Source organism: Pleurodeles waltl, chromosome 4_1 (genome assembly GCF_031143425.1).
Source record: "Pleurodeles waltl isolate 20211129_DDA chromosome 4_1, aPleWal1.hap1.20221129, whole genome shotgun sequence".
Classification (NCBI taxonomy): domain Eukaryota; kingdom Metazoa; phylum Chordata; class Amphibia; order Caudata; family Salamandridae; genus Pleurodeles; species Pleurodeles waltl.
In genome coordinates, this window is record NC_090442.1 from 167,227,330 (window position 1) to 167,239,684 (window position 12,355).

Consider the following 12,355-nt stretch of genomic DNA (forward strand, 5'->3'; position numbering starts at 1 on the left):
TCTTTCAAACAAGCATAGGCAAAGCCAATAGCTTTTACTTATACAAAACCTGTTGGCTTTGTTAATGTTTTTTTACATGTTGCACAACAATTGAGCTGCTGTGCAAGATGGCTAAAAGTAAAAAAAAAAAAAAAAAAAAAAAAAAGCTATAGCGGGGTAAATGCTGGCTGCGTCAGTGCTTTTTTTAAATGTGAAATAGTTGCACAGCACTACATGTAAAAAAAACTACTGACAAAACCAATAGACTTCGCATAGGCAAAACCTATTGGCTTTGCCAATGCTTATTATGTTTGCTGTATTGAAAACCAAGAGAAATCTGCATTTATGAGCTCTATAAATGGCTTGAACATAACACACGAGTGCATCTCCCACTAATCTGCTGTGAAGAAATAGCTCTGAACCTCTGACTGCAACTGTAGACGTCTGGATTGTGTTAAACTGGTTGCAAAGTAACACTCTGTGCCGTAGCCGCCATGCCATCTCGGTGATAACAAGACATAATGAGACTCTGTGCCCGTTAACAAAGGATCAGTCTGTACCAGCACAGTCTTCCACCGAAGCAAAGGTAAGAGGCTGAAGGGCCCTCTCAAGGCCCTTAACTACCATACTCAAAGCCCGTCTGCTCTTACCTAATGTGGAAAGACCTGTAATGTACCAAACACTAAATGCATTAAAAGATATAATACATTAAATGCCTGCAATGCATCTATCTCTCTGTATTGTAAAGAAACACAATAAAATAGTTGAATTAAATGGCAAACTACACCCTACGCCAGAGGTCTCCAAACTATTTAATGCCGCGCCCCCCCAGTTGAAAAATAAAAATCATTGGGCCCCCCTCAGAATTTTTCACAATTATTTTATAAACATGGCAATGTTTAAATATGTCTAACCCTATTTAAACATTGCAGTTAGGTACTGTTATCTTTTTAAAACTGCAATAACATCCTCCTGCTTAAAATAAAGGCCCGTTATCTGTATAATATTTATTTTGGCCAGAATCTGGGGCCCCCCTGGGATCACTTCAGGCCCCCCTAGGGGGGCCCGCCCCCCAGTTTGAAGACCTCTGCCCTACGCTCACGCCTTCGCAATGCAGGAATCCGCGACAGAGCCCTGGACTGGGTCACCTCCTTTCTCACTGGCAGAACCTAGAGAGTCCGCCTCCCCCCATTCCGTTCGGAGGCCACCAAAATCATCTGCAGCGTACCCCAGGGTTCGTCCCTCAGCCCGACCCTCTTCAACTTCTACATGGCCCCGCTCGCTAACATCGCCCGATCCCACAACCTCAACATCATCTCATACGCCGACGACACCCAGCTGATCCTCTCCCTCACCAAGGACTCGGCCAAGACCTACCTCCACGAATTAATGAAGGCCATCGCCAAATGGATGAAGAGCAGCTGCCTCAAACTCAATTCCGACAAGACTGAAGTCCTCACCTTCGGTTCCACCCCCTCTGCATGGGATGACTCCTGGTGGCCTGCCACTCTCGGAACCGCTCAGACTATCACCGACCACGCACGCAACCTAGGATTCATCTTGGACCCCTCACTAGCCATGACCCAGCAAGTCAACACCATCTCCTCCTCCTGCTTCAACACCCTCCACATACTGCGAAAGATCTACAAATGGATACCCACCGAAAACAGTCACCCAAGCCCTCGTAAGCAGCAAACTGGACTACGGCAATGCCCTCTACACAGGAACCACGGCCAAACTCCAGAAGAGGCTGCAACGCACCCAGAACGCCTCCGTACGCCTCATTCTGGACATCCCCCGCCACTGCCACATCACAGACCTCCTGAAAAACCTGCACTGGCTCCCAGTCAACAAGAGAATCACCTTCAAACTCCTCATCCACGCTCACAAAGCACTGCAAAACACCGGACCAGAATATCTCAACAGACGACTCTCCTTCTACACCCCGACCCGGCATCTCTGCTCCGCCGACCTCGCCCTTGCAACCATCCCACGCATCCACAGAACTACAACCAGCGGTAGATCATTCTCTCACCTCGCCGCCAAAATGTGGAACACTCTTCCCACCCACCTGCGCCAGACCAAAGACCTCCTTAACCTTCAAGAAACTTCTCAAGACCTGGCTGTTTGAGCAGTAGCAGCACTTTCCCCCCCGAGACGGGTGGGTAGTGTGCTTTACAAATCCCTGATTGATTGATTAGGCTGTGTCCGCAAGCCTTTTCCTTGGCAGAGTGATGCCTCCAACTCGCACATAACAATGCCATCAACACCATATTACAGTACATAGTACCCACACATACACGCACAGAGGCACCAACACATTAGTCTGACTGTTCTTGCAATATTATCACTCAGCACAGGACCTCTGCCAGGTAGCTGAGATGGGAATGCTTCTTAACAATACAACATGCTCTTTACCAATATCAACTTTCGTAACATCAGAGGACATCCCACCTGCACAGAACACAGCACCAAGTCCTCACAGTGGCAAGGCAATGCCACTAACCATATAACACTGTCCCTACACAACCAGCAGAAAACATTAGTCAGAACATTGCTACGGCCAAACAACACATATTCACCTCTGTGAAGTGAGGTAAACAACAAAATCCTATGGCTCACTCATCCAGGGACCATTACGGAGCACGAAGACTCTGCATAGCTTCAGACACGTCAGTACCACACATTACCAACTAAAGCAACAGAAACTATTCTTAAGTACTATGCTGAGCCGAACCAGCTTCACAAAGACCAGAAACAACTATGCACGATCACCACAAAACCACCCAGCTAAAAAAACACAGAACTGTGTTCTTCCAAATCCCGAAAGCACTACAAATATCAAAAACAGGCTACACAAAAACTACTAACATAATATAATGTGTGCTGTACTTAAAAAGTGTACACCAAAGAGCATTACTGAGAACATTTCAACTGTATTTGCTGAATATGGTTTTATATTGTTTCAATTTTGGAAACTCCGCTTTTGAGGAATTTCTTAAGTCTACCACATACAAAAGAGATGCCCTTCATTTCGCGTCCATGGAGTGACCTCCCTCTCCCCCCAAACCCGGTTACGCCACGTCCATGGACTCTATATGGAGACCACGGTTGTATTTAATGAGACTTGCCTCCGAAATACATACTTCCTTACACTAAAAAATGATAATTCAAAATGAAATGGTACTCTCGGACACAAATATTGTGCTAAATGCTTTTACTGCTAACAGACGCCAGGTTCTCCATTTACCAAAAACAGAAATCTGACCTACTGCACAGAGCACTGTTATCAGTAAGGCGGCCACCGTCCCTAGAGTACATTCAGAAAACATGTTTTAAATACTTTATTTAAATAACGTTATTTTCAATTTTATGCAAACAATACAGGGAGTGCAGAATTATTAGGCAAATTAGTATTTTGACCACATCATCCTCTTTATGCATGTTGTCTTACTCCAAGCTGTATAGGCTCGAAAGCCTACTACCAATTAAGCATATTAGGTGATGTGCATCTCTGTAATGAGAAGGGGTGTGGTCTAATGACATCAACACCCTATATCAGGTGTGCATAATTATTAGGCAACTTCCTTTCCTTTGGCAAAATGGGTCAAAAGAAGGACTTGACAGGCTCAGAAAAGTCAAAAATAGTGAGATATCTTGCAGAGGGATGCAGCACTCTTAAAATTGCAAAGCTTCTGAAGCGTGATCATCGAACAATCAAGCGTTTCATTGAAAATAGTCAACAGGGTCGCAAGAAGCGTGTGGAAAAACCAAGGCGCAAAATAACTGCCCATGAACTGAGAAAAGTCAAGTGTGCAGCTGCCACGATGCCACTTGCCACCAGTTTGGCCATATTTCAGAGCTGCAACATCACTGGAGTGCCCAAAAGCACAAGGTGTGCAATACTCAGAGACATGGCCAAGGTAAGAAAGGCTGAAAGACGACCACCACTGAACAAGACACACAAGCTGAAACGTCAAGACTGGGCCAAGAAATATCTCAAGACTGATTTTCTAAGGTTTTATGGACTGATGAAATGAGAGTGAGTCTTGATGGGCCAGATGGATGGGCCCGTGGCTGGATTGGTAAAGGGCAGAGAGCTCCAGTCCGACTCAGACGCCAGCAAGGTGGAGGTGGAGTACTGGTTTGGGCTGGTATCATCAAAGATGAGCTTGTGGGGCCTTTTCGGGTTGAGGATGGAGTCAAGCTCAACTCCCAGTCCTACTGCCAGTTCCTGGTAGACACCTTCTTCAAGCAGTGGTACAGGAAGAAGTCTGCATCCTTCAAGAAAAACATGATTTTCATGCAGGACAATGCTCCATCACACGCGTCCAAGTACTCCACAGCGTGGCTGGCAAGAAAGGGTATAAAAGAAGGAAATCTAATGACATGGCCTCCTTGTTCACCTGATCTGAACCCCATTGAGAACCTGTGGTCCATCATCAAATGTGAGATTTACAAGGAGGGAAAACAGTACACCTCTCTGAACAGTGTCTGGGAGGCTGTGGTTGCTGCTGCACGCAATGTTGATGGTGAACAGATCAAAACACTGACAGAATCCATGGATGGCAGGCTTTTGAGTGTCCTTGCAAAGAAAGGTGGCTATATTGGTCACTGATTTGTTTTTGTTTTGTTTTTGAATGTCAGAAATGTATATTTGTGAATGTTGAGATGTTATATTGGTTTCACTGGTAATAATAAATAATTGAAATGGGTATATATTTGTTTTTTGTTAAGTTGCCTAATAATTATGCACAGTAATAGTCACCTGCACACACAGATACCCCCCTAACATAGCTAAAACTAAAAACAAACTAAAAACTACTTCCAAAAATATTCAGCTTTGATATTAATGAGTTTTTTGGGTTCATTGAGAACATGGTTGTTGTTCAATAATAAAATTAATCCTCAAAAATACAACTTGCCTAATAATTCTGCACTCCCTGTATAAGCATACGCTTATAATGATTTACCAATATGTCATCAATAACATGGATATGATGTCACACACAAAACCACACAGCTAGTTATTAGAGCTTAAAGACTTGGGGACCTATTCACAAGGTAAATCTACATGTGCAGTACATGTCCCGCAAGTGAATGCATTCTTACAAGTTTGAGTAACTTTACTACTTTTGGCTAATCACCATTTCCAAAGGTAAAGTTACTTGAACGTTTAAACTTGCATGTTCCCACCCCATGAAACTGGGAGTGGAGTCAGTAAAAACGTAAAATACGACTGTAAAGTTACTCCTAGTAGTGACTTTACGTAAGTATATGACGTTCTGCACACTTGGCGGAGACCTCCACAACCAAGGTGGAGATCTGAGTTTGTAAAGAGAAGTTTACACGTTTATTGAATAATAAAAAAATAAAAAATAAAATAGGGAACCTATTTATATCTTAAATATTAGTGGGATGTCTTCCATCTGCTTTAAATACTTTGTGTAAAATCATACTTTTATGTCTGTGCTTTCTATTCCTTAGCATCGCCCATGCTGCTTGTGCGTGCCTCCTTTCGGGTGCCTTAGAACTTTAAAAACCGTGCAAAAAAGATAACACAAGTATTTCAAAAGCCAATAAGTGGTCTGTTAAGACAAATAAAGAATACGTTTTTATCTAGCGTTCCTGAGTTTGCATCCTGATGTCAGTTCCGGGTTGACATCATTAGCAAACTTCTGCCATCTAGTGGTTAGGCGGTGAATTCTTTAAAAAAAAATATATATCCTTGCCACATTTACCTCTCATTTCAAGCCGTCTAATGTCTATTTTTTTAAGGCTAAACAGTTCTCTGTTTTTTCAGCTGAATTAGTAACTTAAATGAGACATTAGTATGTTTATTAGTCACGCAGCGCCAAGGGAGTAACTACAAGTTAGAGGGAGAGAGAGTAAGTTACAAGCTGAAGAGCAGGTTTTGATGGACTCCGTGAACTTGGCTAACAAGGGCTCTCTCTTTACTGCAGCTGCAAGAGGGTTCCCGAGCTTGGCTGCCACACTGGAGAAGGGCCTGTCCTCCTGCTCTTACTCATGGCACAGTTAACAGAAGTCGAGCGTCAGAATGTCAGGCCACGTTTGGAATTTAGACAAAAAATTAGGAACTCTATGGATGGAAATGAAATGTACAATCCTTATCTGGGTGATAGTTTGAGTGAAGTTGTTACAGCGAGTATCAGATGATAGTTGGGAGCATGTAGTAGAAAATGTATATTTCTTTAGTTGTCCTTTGTCTCCAAGTGGTGAAGGTATACTTTACAAATACACGTTATGCTAATTGGCGATTATTAATACCTGCTATTTAAAAAAAATGCAAAATCTGCGGTATTATCCACTATGTGAAGATAGGCCACTATAGTTATTAGTTCAGGTTAACATGAATCTGTAACTGTGTGCTGCCTGGCCGCGGTGAAGAGCGGCGCCGTGCGCTGAGAAGATCAGTCCCAAGACTTAAGGCCGGATTCAGAGTTTGGCAGAGGGGCTACTCGGTCACAAAGGTGACGGATATCCCGTACACCGAAATATACATCCCATTATATCCTATGGGATTTATATTTTGGGGGACGGGATATCCGTCACTATCGCGACAGAGGAACCCCTCTGCCAAACTCTGAATCGGGACCTCAGTCGGCAAGAGCAGTATCTTTCGCATCTCTCAAGGCTCCCGGGGAGAACTTTAGGATGCCACATAGTAATTATGCGCCAACAAGCTTTTTACCCCACTGCGTTCTCATTCCTGCCAATGTCTGGGGCTCCACTACTTTACCACTATTTCTGTACTTGACAACTATCCATACATACATACACATATCCTGTAAAGAGTTGCTAAACTCCAAAATGTGTGAGCATAGTCTTCGAGAAGGGCTGAATATCCTGGCACTGGTCAAGATAAATGTCCACCAAGGTAGATCGAGAATCAACTCTAGTTCAATCTGAGAAAGGATACTTCTGCCGCGATACTGTACATGGGTGGTAAATCTGACCTTTGGAACTATGCAAGATCCAGAGACGGCCGTGCAAATGTCTGAGTATGACAACTGTAAACGTGTCAGCAACATCCTATTAACCCGTTCAGAAAGCAAGTCCTCCGATTCCAGCTGAAGCACTCTTTGAATGTTGGTTGGATCTGAAGAACTGGATGGGCGAGGGGTGGTTATGACATCTCTTTAACCCTCCAGCCCCCTGCTTCCCTTTTCCACTACCTGTTTCTCCACTGCACGAGACTTTTGCTGGTTTTTCTTCTTATTTGGGTTGCAGTAGATACAGACCAGATTTCATTTTTATTTTACTCAAATCCCTCAATGTTTCTTTTATTTAAAACAGACTTTCTATTCCTGCCACAACTTCAAACCACCCTTTTAACACCTAGATAGATCCAGGATGAATGAAAGGAATTAGGATTCTGCCAGTTTGGATTTGTAAGACTTAACTTGTCAAATAGCCAGGCCTTGAACCTCACAAAACAGGAAAATTGATATAAGTGGCTATATCGGCTCTTTCTCTCCCCCTCAATGGCAAATTTGAAGCAGGCTCCTTCAATGCAACAGATGTTTTGCCGTCATTACCTGCTATGATCGTTGTCGCCTGCCGCCTCATGTTATTCTTGTCGGTGTACTCCCCGTAGTCAATCTTGCCTTCTACATAGATTCGTGCACTGCAAGAGAAAAGAGGGAGGATTAGTAAACTCACTTTTTGATTACTTAAACGACCGCCGCTCTCTACAGAAAGGGGAGACTTCAATACAGCTTGCATGGGTCACAGCAACGAGGAGCTGACGTCATACATCAGGATGTGCCAAGAAAAACAGCAATAGTCTTATACCAGCAACCTGCCTGTGGTACTATGTGTCCCTACAGGGAGAGAACACTAAATCCTGGTGAATGTGGAATCTACTCAGGCAGGGAACAAAATCTGCTTTCTAGGGAGCTTGTGACATTTAAATTCAGTTACTAGTGAAGCATCATCTTAGTAACACGCCCTGTTCTGGAGGCACACATCTGCAGAGAAATAAAGGGGACAGGACATTAGCAGCTTGAAACTCCTACATAAGAAGGTATCAAGGTATTAGTAGGGTTTCTAATTACCTCCCTGTAGCACTGCTCCATTGCACTGGCAGGCTAAGTTATTTTGAAACATCTGTAAAAGTAGGCCAAGGAGGTTCAATGGATTCCTCATGAACAATGTTTCTTAGATCACTTTTAAATACTACTTTTAACACAACAGCACTGAGAATGATAACCGAGAAGAAGTGATTGGGAGGAAACAGAGGGGACTGTAGCCTACAAAGGCTTCTAGAGGAGTGCACTTGACAGAGTGGATTGCCCTGTACGGTGGTCCAAGATGAAGAGGTGGGGAATACCGGTGGGATTAGTATGGATTATTATAAAAATATATCCAGTAAACCGGGTGAGGTTCTTGATAGGATCGCAAGAAACAATATTTAAAACAATGTGAGTTGACACAGGCTTAAGCAGTGGTGTTTAATGGCACCCCTGCCATTTACAATCTAGATGGCACATCTGGCCCTACAAAAGTCGTTCTTTTTCTCCCAGTGAATGCAGAGTTGTGGCTACCATAATTCAGGTTTATGATATACATTTCCAACTCTGACCTCTTTTCGGGCACACTAATCCATTGTGTTTCAGTCCTTGGGCAATAAACACAAACACAATTTAAATTAGCATGTATGCTTATCAGGCCAGAGAGGGAGGCCTACTTCTGGTAATATTGGCCTACTTCTGGTAATATTTTGTGCCAGGGCTAAAAGGTATTTCAAGTGGCCAAGGCCAATTTCATAGTGCTGGGATTCTATCAATCTATGTATATTACAGAGTGGCGGTAGCTACACTGAAGTCATAATCAGGATTCAGAGAGATAGGAAATTCTCCAATCTGTGATAGCTAATAACTTTGCCACTGTTTGACGCATCTCCACGAAACTTTGCAAATGTATTGCCTTTTTCTACGTTGACTGATGATTCAAATTAGTTACGGGAGTGCAAAGAAAAAAGGGGGTCCAAGAACACGTTTTTCCACCAATACATTTTTCATAGACTTTTTAGACAGACGTCACGGCAAAACAGCTGAACAGATTTTCATGAAATCTGGCACCAATTTAGATTATGGTCTTGAAATGATTCTTTTTGCTATTTCATGAAAATTCATTCAGTAGTTTTGCAGTAATAAGGAAAACAAACTTAGTGATGTATTGGGCTGCAGTATATCGTGGTACATGGCAATGACAAAATACAATAGTACTGGCTACTGATTGCCCTTACAGAAGTAAAAGGCAGCTGTATTGCTTAGGCCACACTTTGGCTGTGATCTGGGTTTGGACCAGAGATATAAGTTAGTAATATGTTTTATAGCTATAGGAAAACCTAAGGCACTTTATAAATCTTCTAATAATTAGGGAAAAGTATTTATAATATTCTGTATATTTTTTTAAAAAGTAAGAGTACTGCAGAACTACATAGTAAGTACAGTGGAACCACACTATGCCCCTCCACTCGACAACACTCTACTCCATTCTATGTCAGTTTACTTCACTGTACTCAGACACACTAATCCACTCTACACCTCTCTAACACACTGTGCAACAAGCCACTCCAACAAGCTACTCCATGACACTACTCCACTCTATGACACTGTACGAAATCCCTATATGAAACACCATTCCATTCTATGACATGCCACTACACAGTACAACACTCTACTCTGCGCCCCCCCACTCTAAGACACTATACGATACACCACCCTGACACTCCACTCTACTACACAGCACTCCACTCTGCGTGACTATATGACTCTCTACTCTGACACACTGCGCAACTTCCTCTACGCCACTGCACTCTGACACACTACACAGCACTCCACAGCATTCTACTCCACTCTAGGCCTCTCCTCTCTACACCAATCTAATCCACTCTACGACACTGTATGACACACCACAGCAATTTATAACACTCTACTCCACTCTATGCCCCTACACTCTGCTCCACAACTCTGTACATCTCACAACTCCACTCCATGACATGGCACTCACTCTACACCACCCCACTTTTTGACACGCCACTCCACGACATGCCACTACACTGTGCAACACTCCATTCCATGCCACTCCTCTACAATATGCCACCACACTGTACGCCATTCCATGCCCCTCCAGTTTACGACACTCCACTGTAGGTCACTGTACAACTCCCTAGTCCACTGTACGACACTATGTCACTCCACTGTAAAACAATCTACTTCACTCTTTGTAACTGTACAACAATTTACTCCACTCAACTCTGTCTACACCACTCCACTTTACTCCACTGTAAACTGGAATAGTATGTCATAGATAACTCCACTGTACCACAGTACTCGACTCTAGCCCACTCCACCAAACTCTAATCCATTCTACTATACTACACTACAAAACTGTACTCCATAAACCTCTACCGAACGACACTGTACTACACTCTATGCCACTCCACCAAATTCTACGTCACTATATGGCACGATACTAAATGACATTCTACCCGATGACACAACACAGCACTTCACGACACGCCTCCCAACACTTCACGCCACTTCACAACATGTTACTCCACTCTAGGATCCTCTACTCAACTATAAACTCCTATACTCTACAACAATCTCATTCACACTACTGTACAACACTCACTCTTCTGTACACCAAGCTACTCCACTGTACTCCACTCTACAACACTCAACTCCATGATACACCACTCTATGTCACTGCAGTCTACATTACTGTACTCCGCTATGCCACTCGACGACACTCCACTCGGCAACACACACATTTCAAACACATTAATATTCAATGAAAAAAAAAAAAAAAAAAAAGGTTAGGGCTAAGCTATTGTTAGGAAAACTTTATTTCTTTTTTGTATACAAAAACAATTTAAACTACAAAAACATTTGAAATTCTAAAGTTATAGTTATAACAGAGTTGTAATTTCTGCCCCGGTTGAAATGTACTATAACTCACGCAGAAAAAAAGCCTTTCCTACCCACAGTATCCAGCAAGATTGTCACATAAATCCTCTCACTTTGAAGTCAGAGAAAGAAAAGTAAACAAGCGCCCTTGGAAGACAGCATCTGACATTTGACCTCTGTCTTCAAATGCACAGTAAATGTGACAAGATACCAAGATTTACAGGCCTGTTTACAGAAAGGAGCACTTGTGGAACAATACAATGGGAGTTGGTGTGAAAAAGCTATGCTCCTTGGGAGGGATGAACTCACGCTGGACAGCCTGAAACAAATTAAAACCAGCAAATAGAAAGCCAGGAAATGCGAGTTACAGACAACAAAGCCAATGGTAAGCAACAGTCGTAATGCATTCCAGGGAAGCTTTCTAAACGTCCCCAAGATGTCTTTAGCAAACCAGACAGCTATGCTGTCTGCTAGGCTAAAACCTAACAAGAGAGCACAACTTGAAAGAACCAACTTGTCTGGATAGATGGTTGTCTTTGGAGGGTTTACAGAGAAAGTCTGAAGCTCACTCACCCCCCCGGGCCGATGTTATAGCTAACAAGAAGAGTTTTAAGGGTGAACAATTTGAGTGGAAAGCTATGTATGAGCTCAAATGGAGAACACATGATGAAGGTCAAGACTAAATTCAACTCCCACTGGGGCATAACATAGGATGAAGGGGTGAACAAACGAAGCCCCTTAAGAAACCACATGGCAAGAGGTGATTTAAACAGGGAAGGCTAGTCTGGCAACTTTAGAAAGGCTGAAATAGCCGACAGATAACCTTTAACTGTCCCCAAAGCAAGGCCTTGCAGGGCTAAAGATAACAGGAACAAAACCTCAGACAGATGGGCATGAAGCCGGTCGACCATGATGGTTGCACACCAAGCCACAAATATGTCCAAGTGGCAGGCAAATACAGATTTAGTGAAGGAAAGCTTGGCTGCCAAGATCACATTCACAACCTTGGGAAGAAGGTCAAAGGCATGTAGTCGCTCAATCTCCATGCATAGAGCTGAAGGGTGTGCAGATTCATGTGGCGGACCCTGACCTGCTGCTCCAAAGGGAGATCCTTGCAACGGGGCAGCTTGAGAGGAGGACAGATGCTCAAGCTCAGGAGTTTGGGATACCATCATTTCCTTGCCCAACACAGGGCCACTAAAATGACTTGGGCCCACGTGTCCTGATCTTCTTGAGAACTCGGGACAGGAGTGGTATTGGTGAAAAGGCTTACAGGAGTCCTGATTTCCACTCTACAGAAAATGCGTCTACTTTCAAGAGCTACCTTGGAAACTGCAACGTGCAGAAGTGCTGACATTGCGTGTTCTTACCAATTCAATCAATTATTTTATTTATGATTTGGAACTCGACTGAAGTCCACATAAAAGAAGAAAGCA

General features: G+C 43.2%; 1 protein-coding gene across 2 annotated transcripts in view; it reads right to left on the reverse strand.

Moving 5' to 3' along the window:
* Nucleotides 1-12,355, reverse strand: part of SSBP1 (single stranded DNA binding protein 1) — a 119,952-nt gene that overhangs the window by 32,753 nt on the left and 74,844 nt on the right. For both annotated transcript variants that reach the window (XM_069227970.1, XM_069227971.1), the window contains one exon: nt 7,539-7,627. In XM_069227970.1, the coding sequence (XP_069084071.1) occupies nt 7,539-7,627 (89 nt within the window). The remainder of the gene's footprint in view (nt 1-7,538; nt 7,628-12,355) is intronic.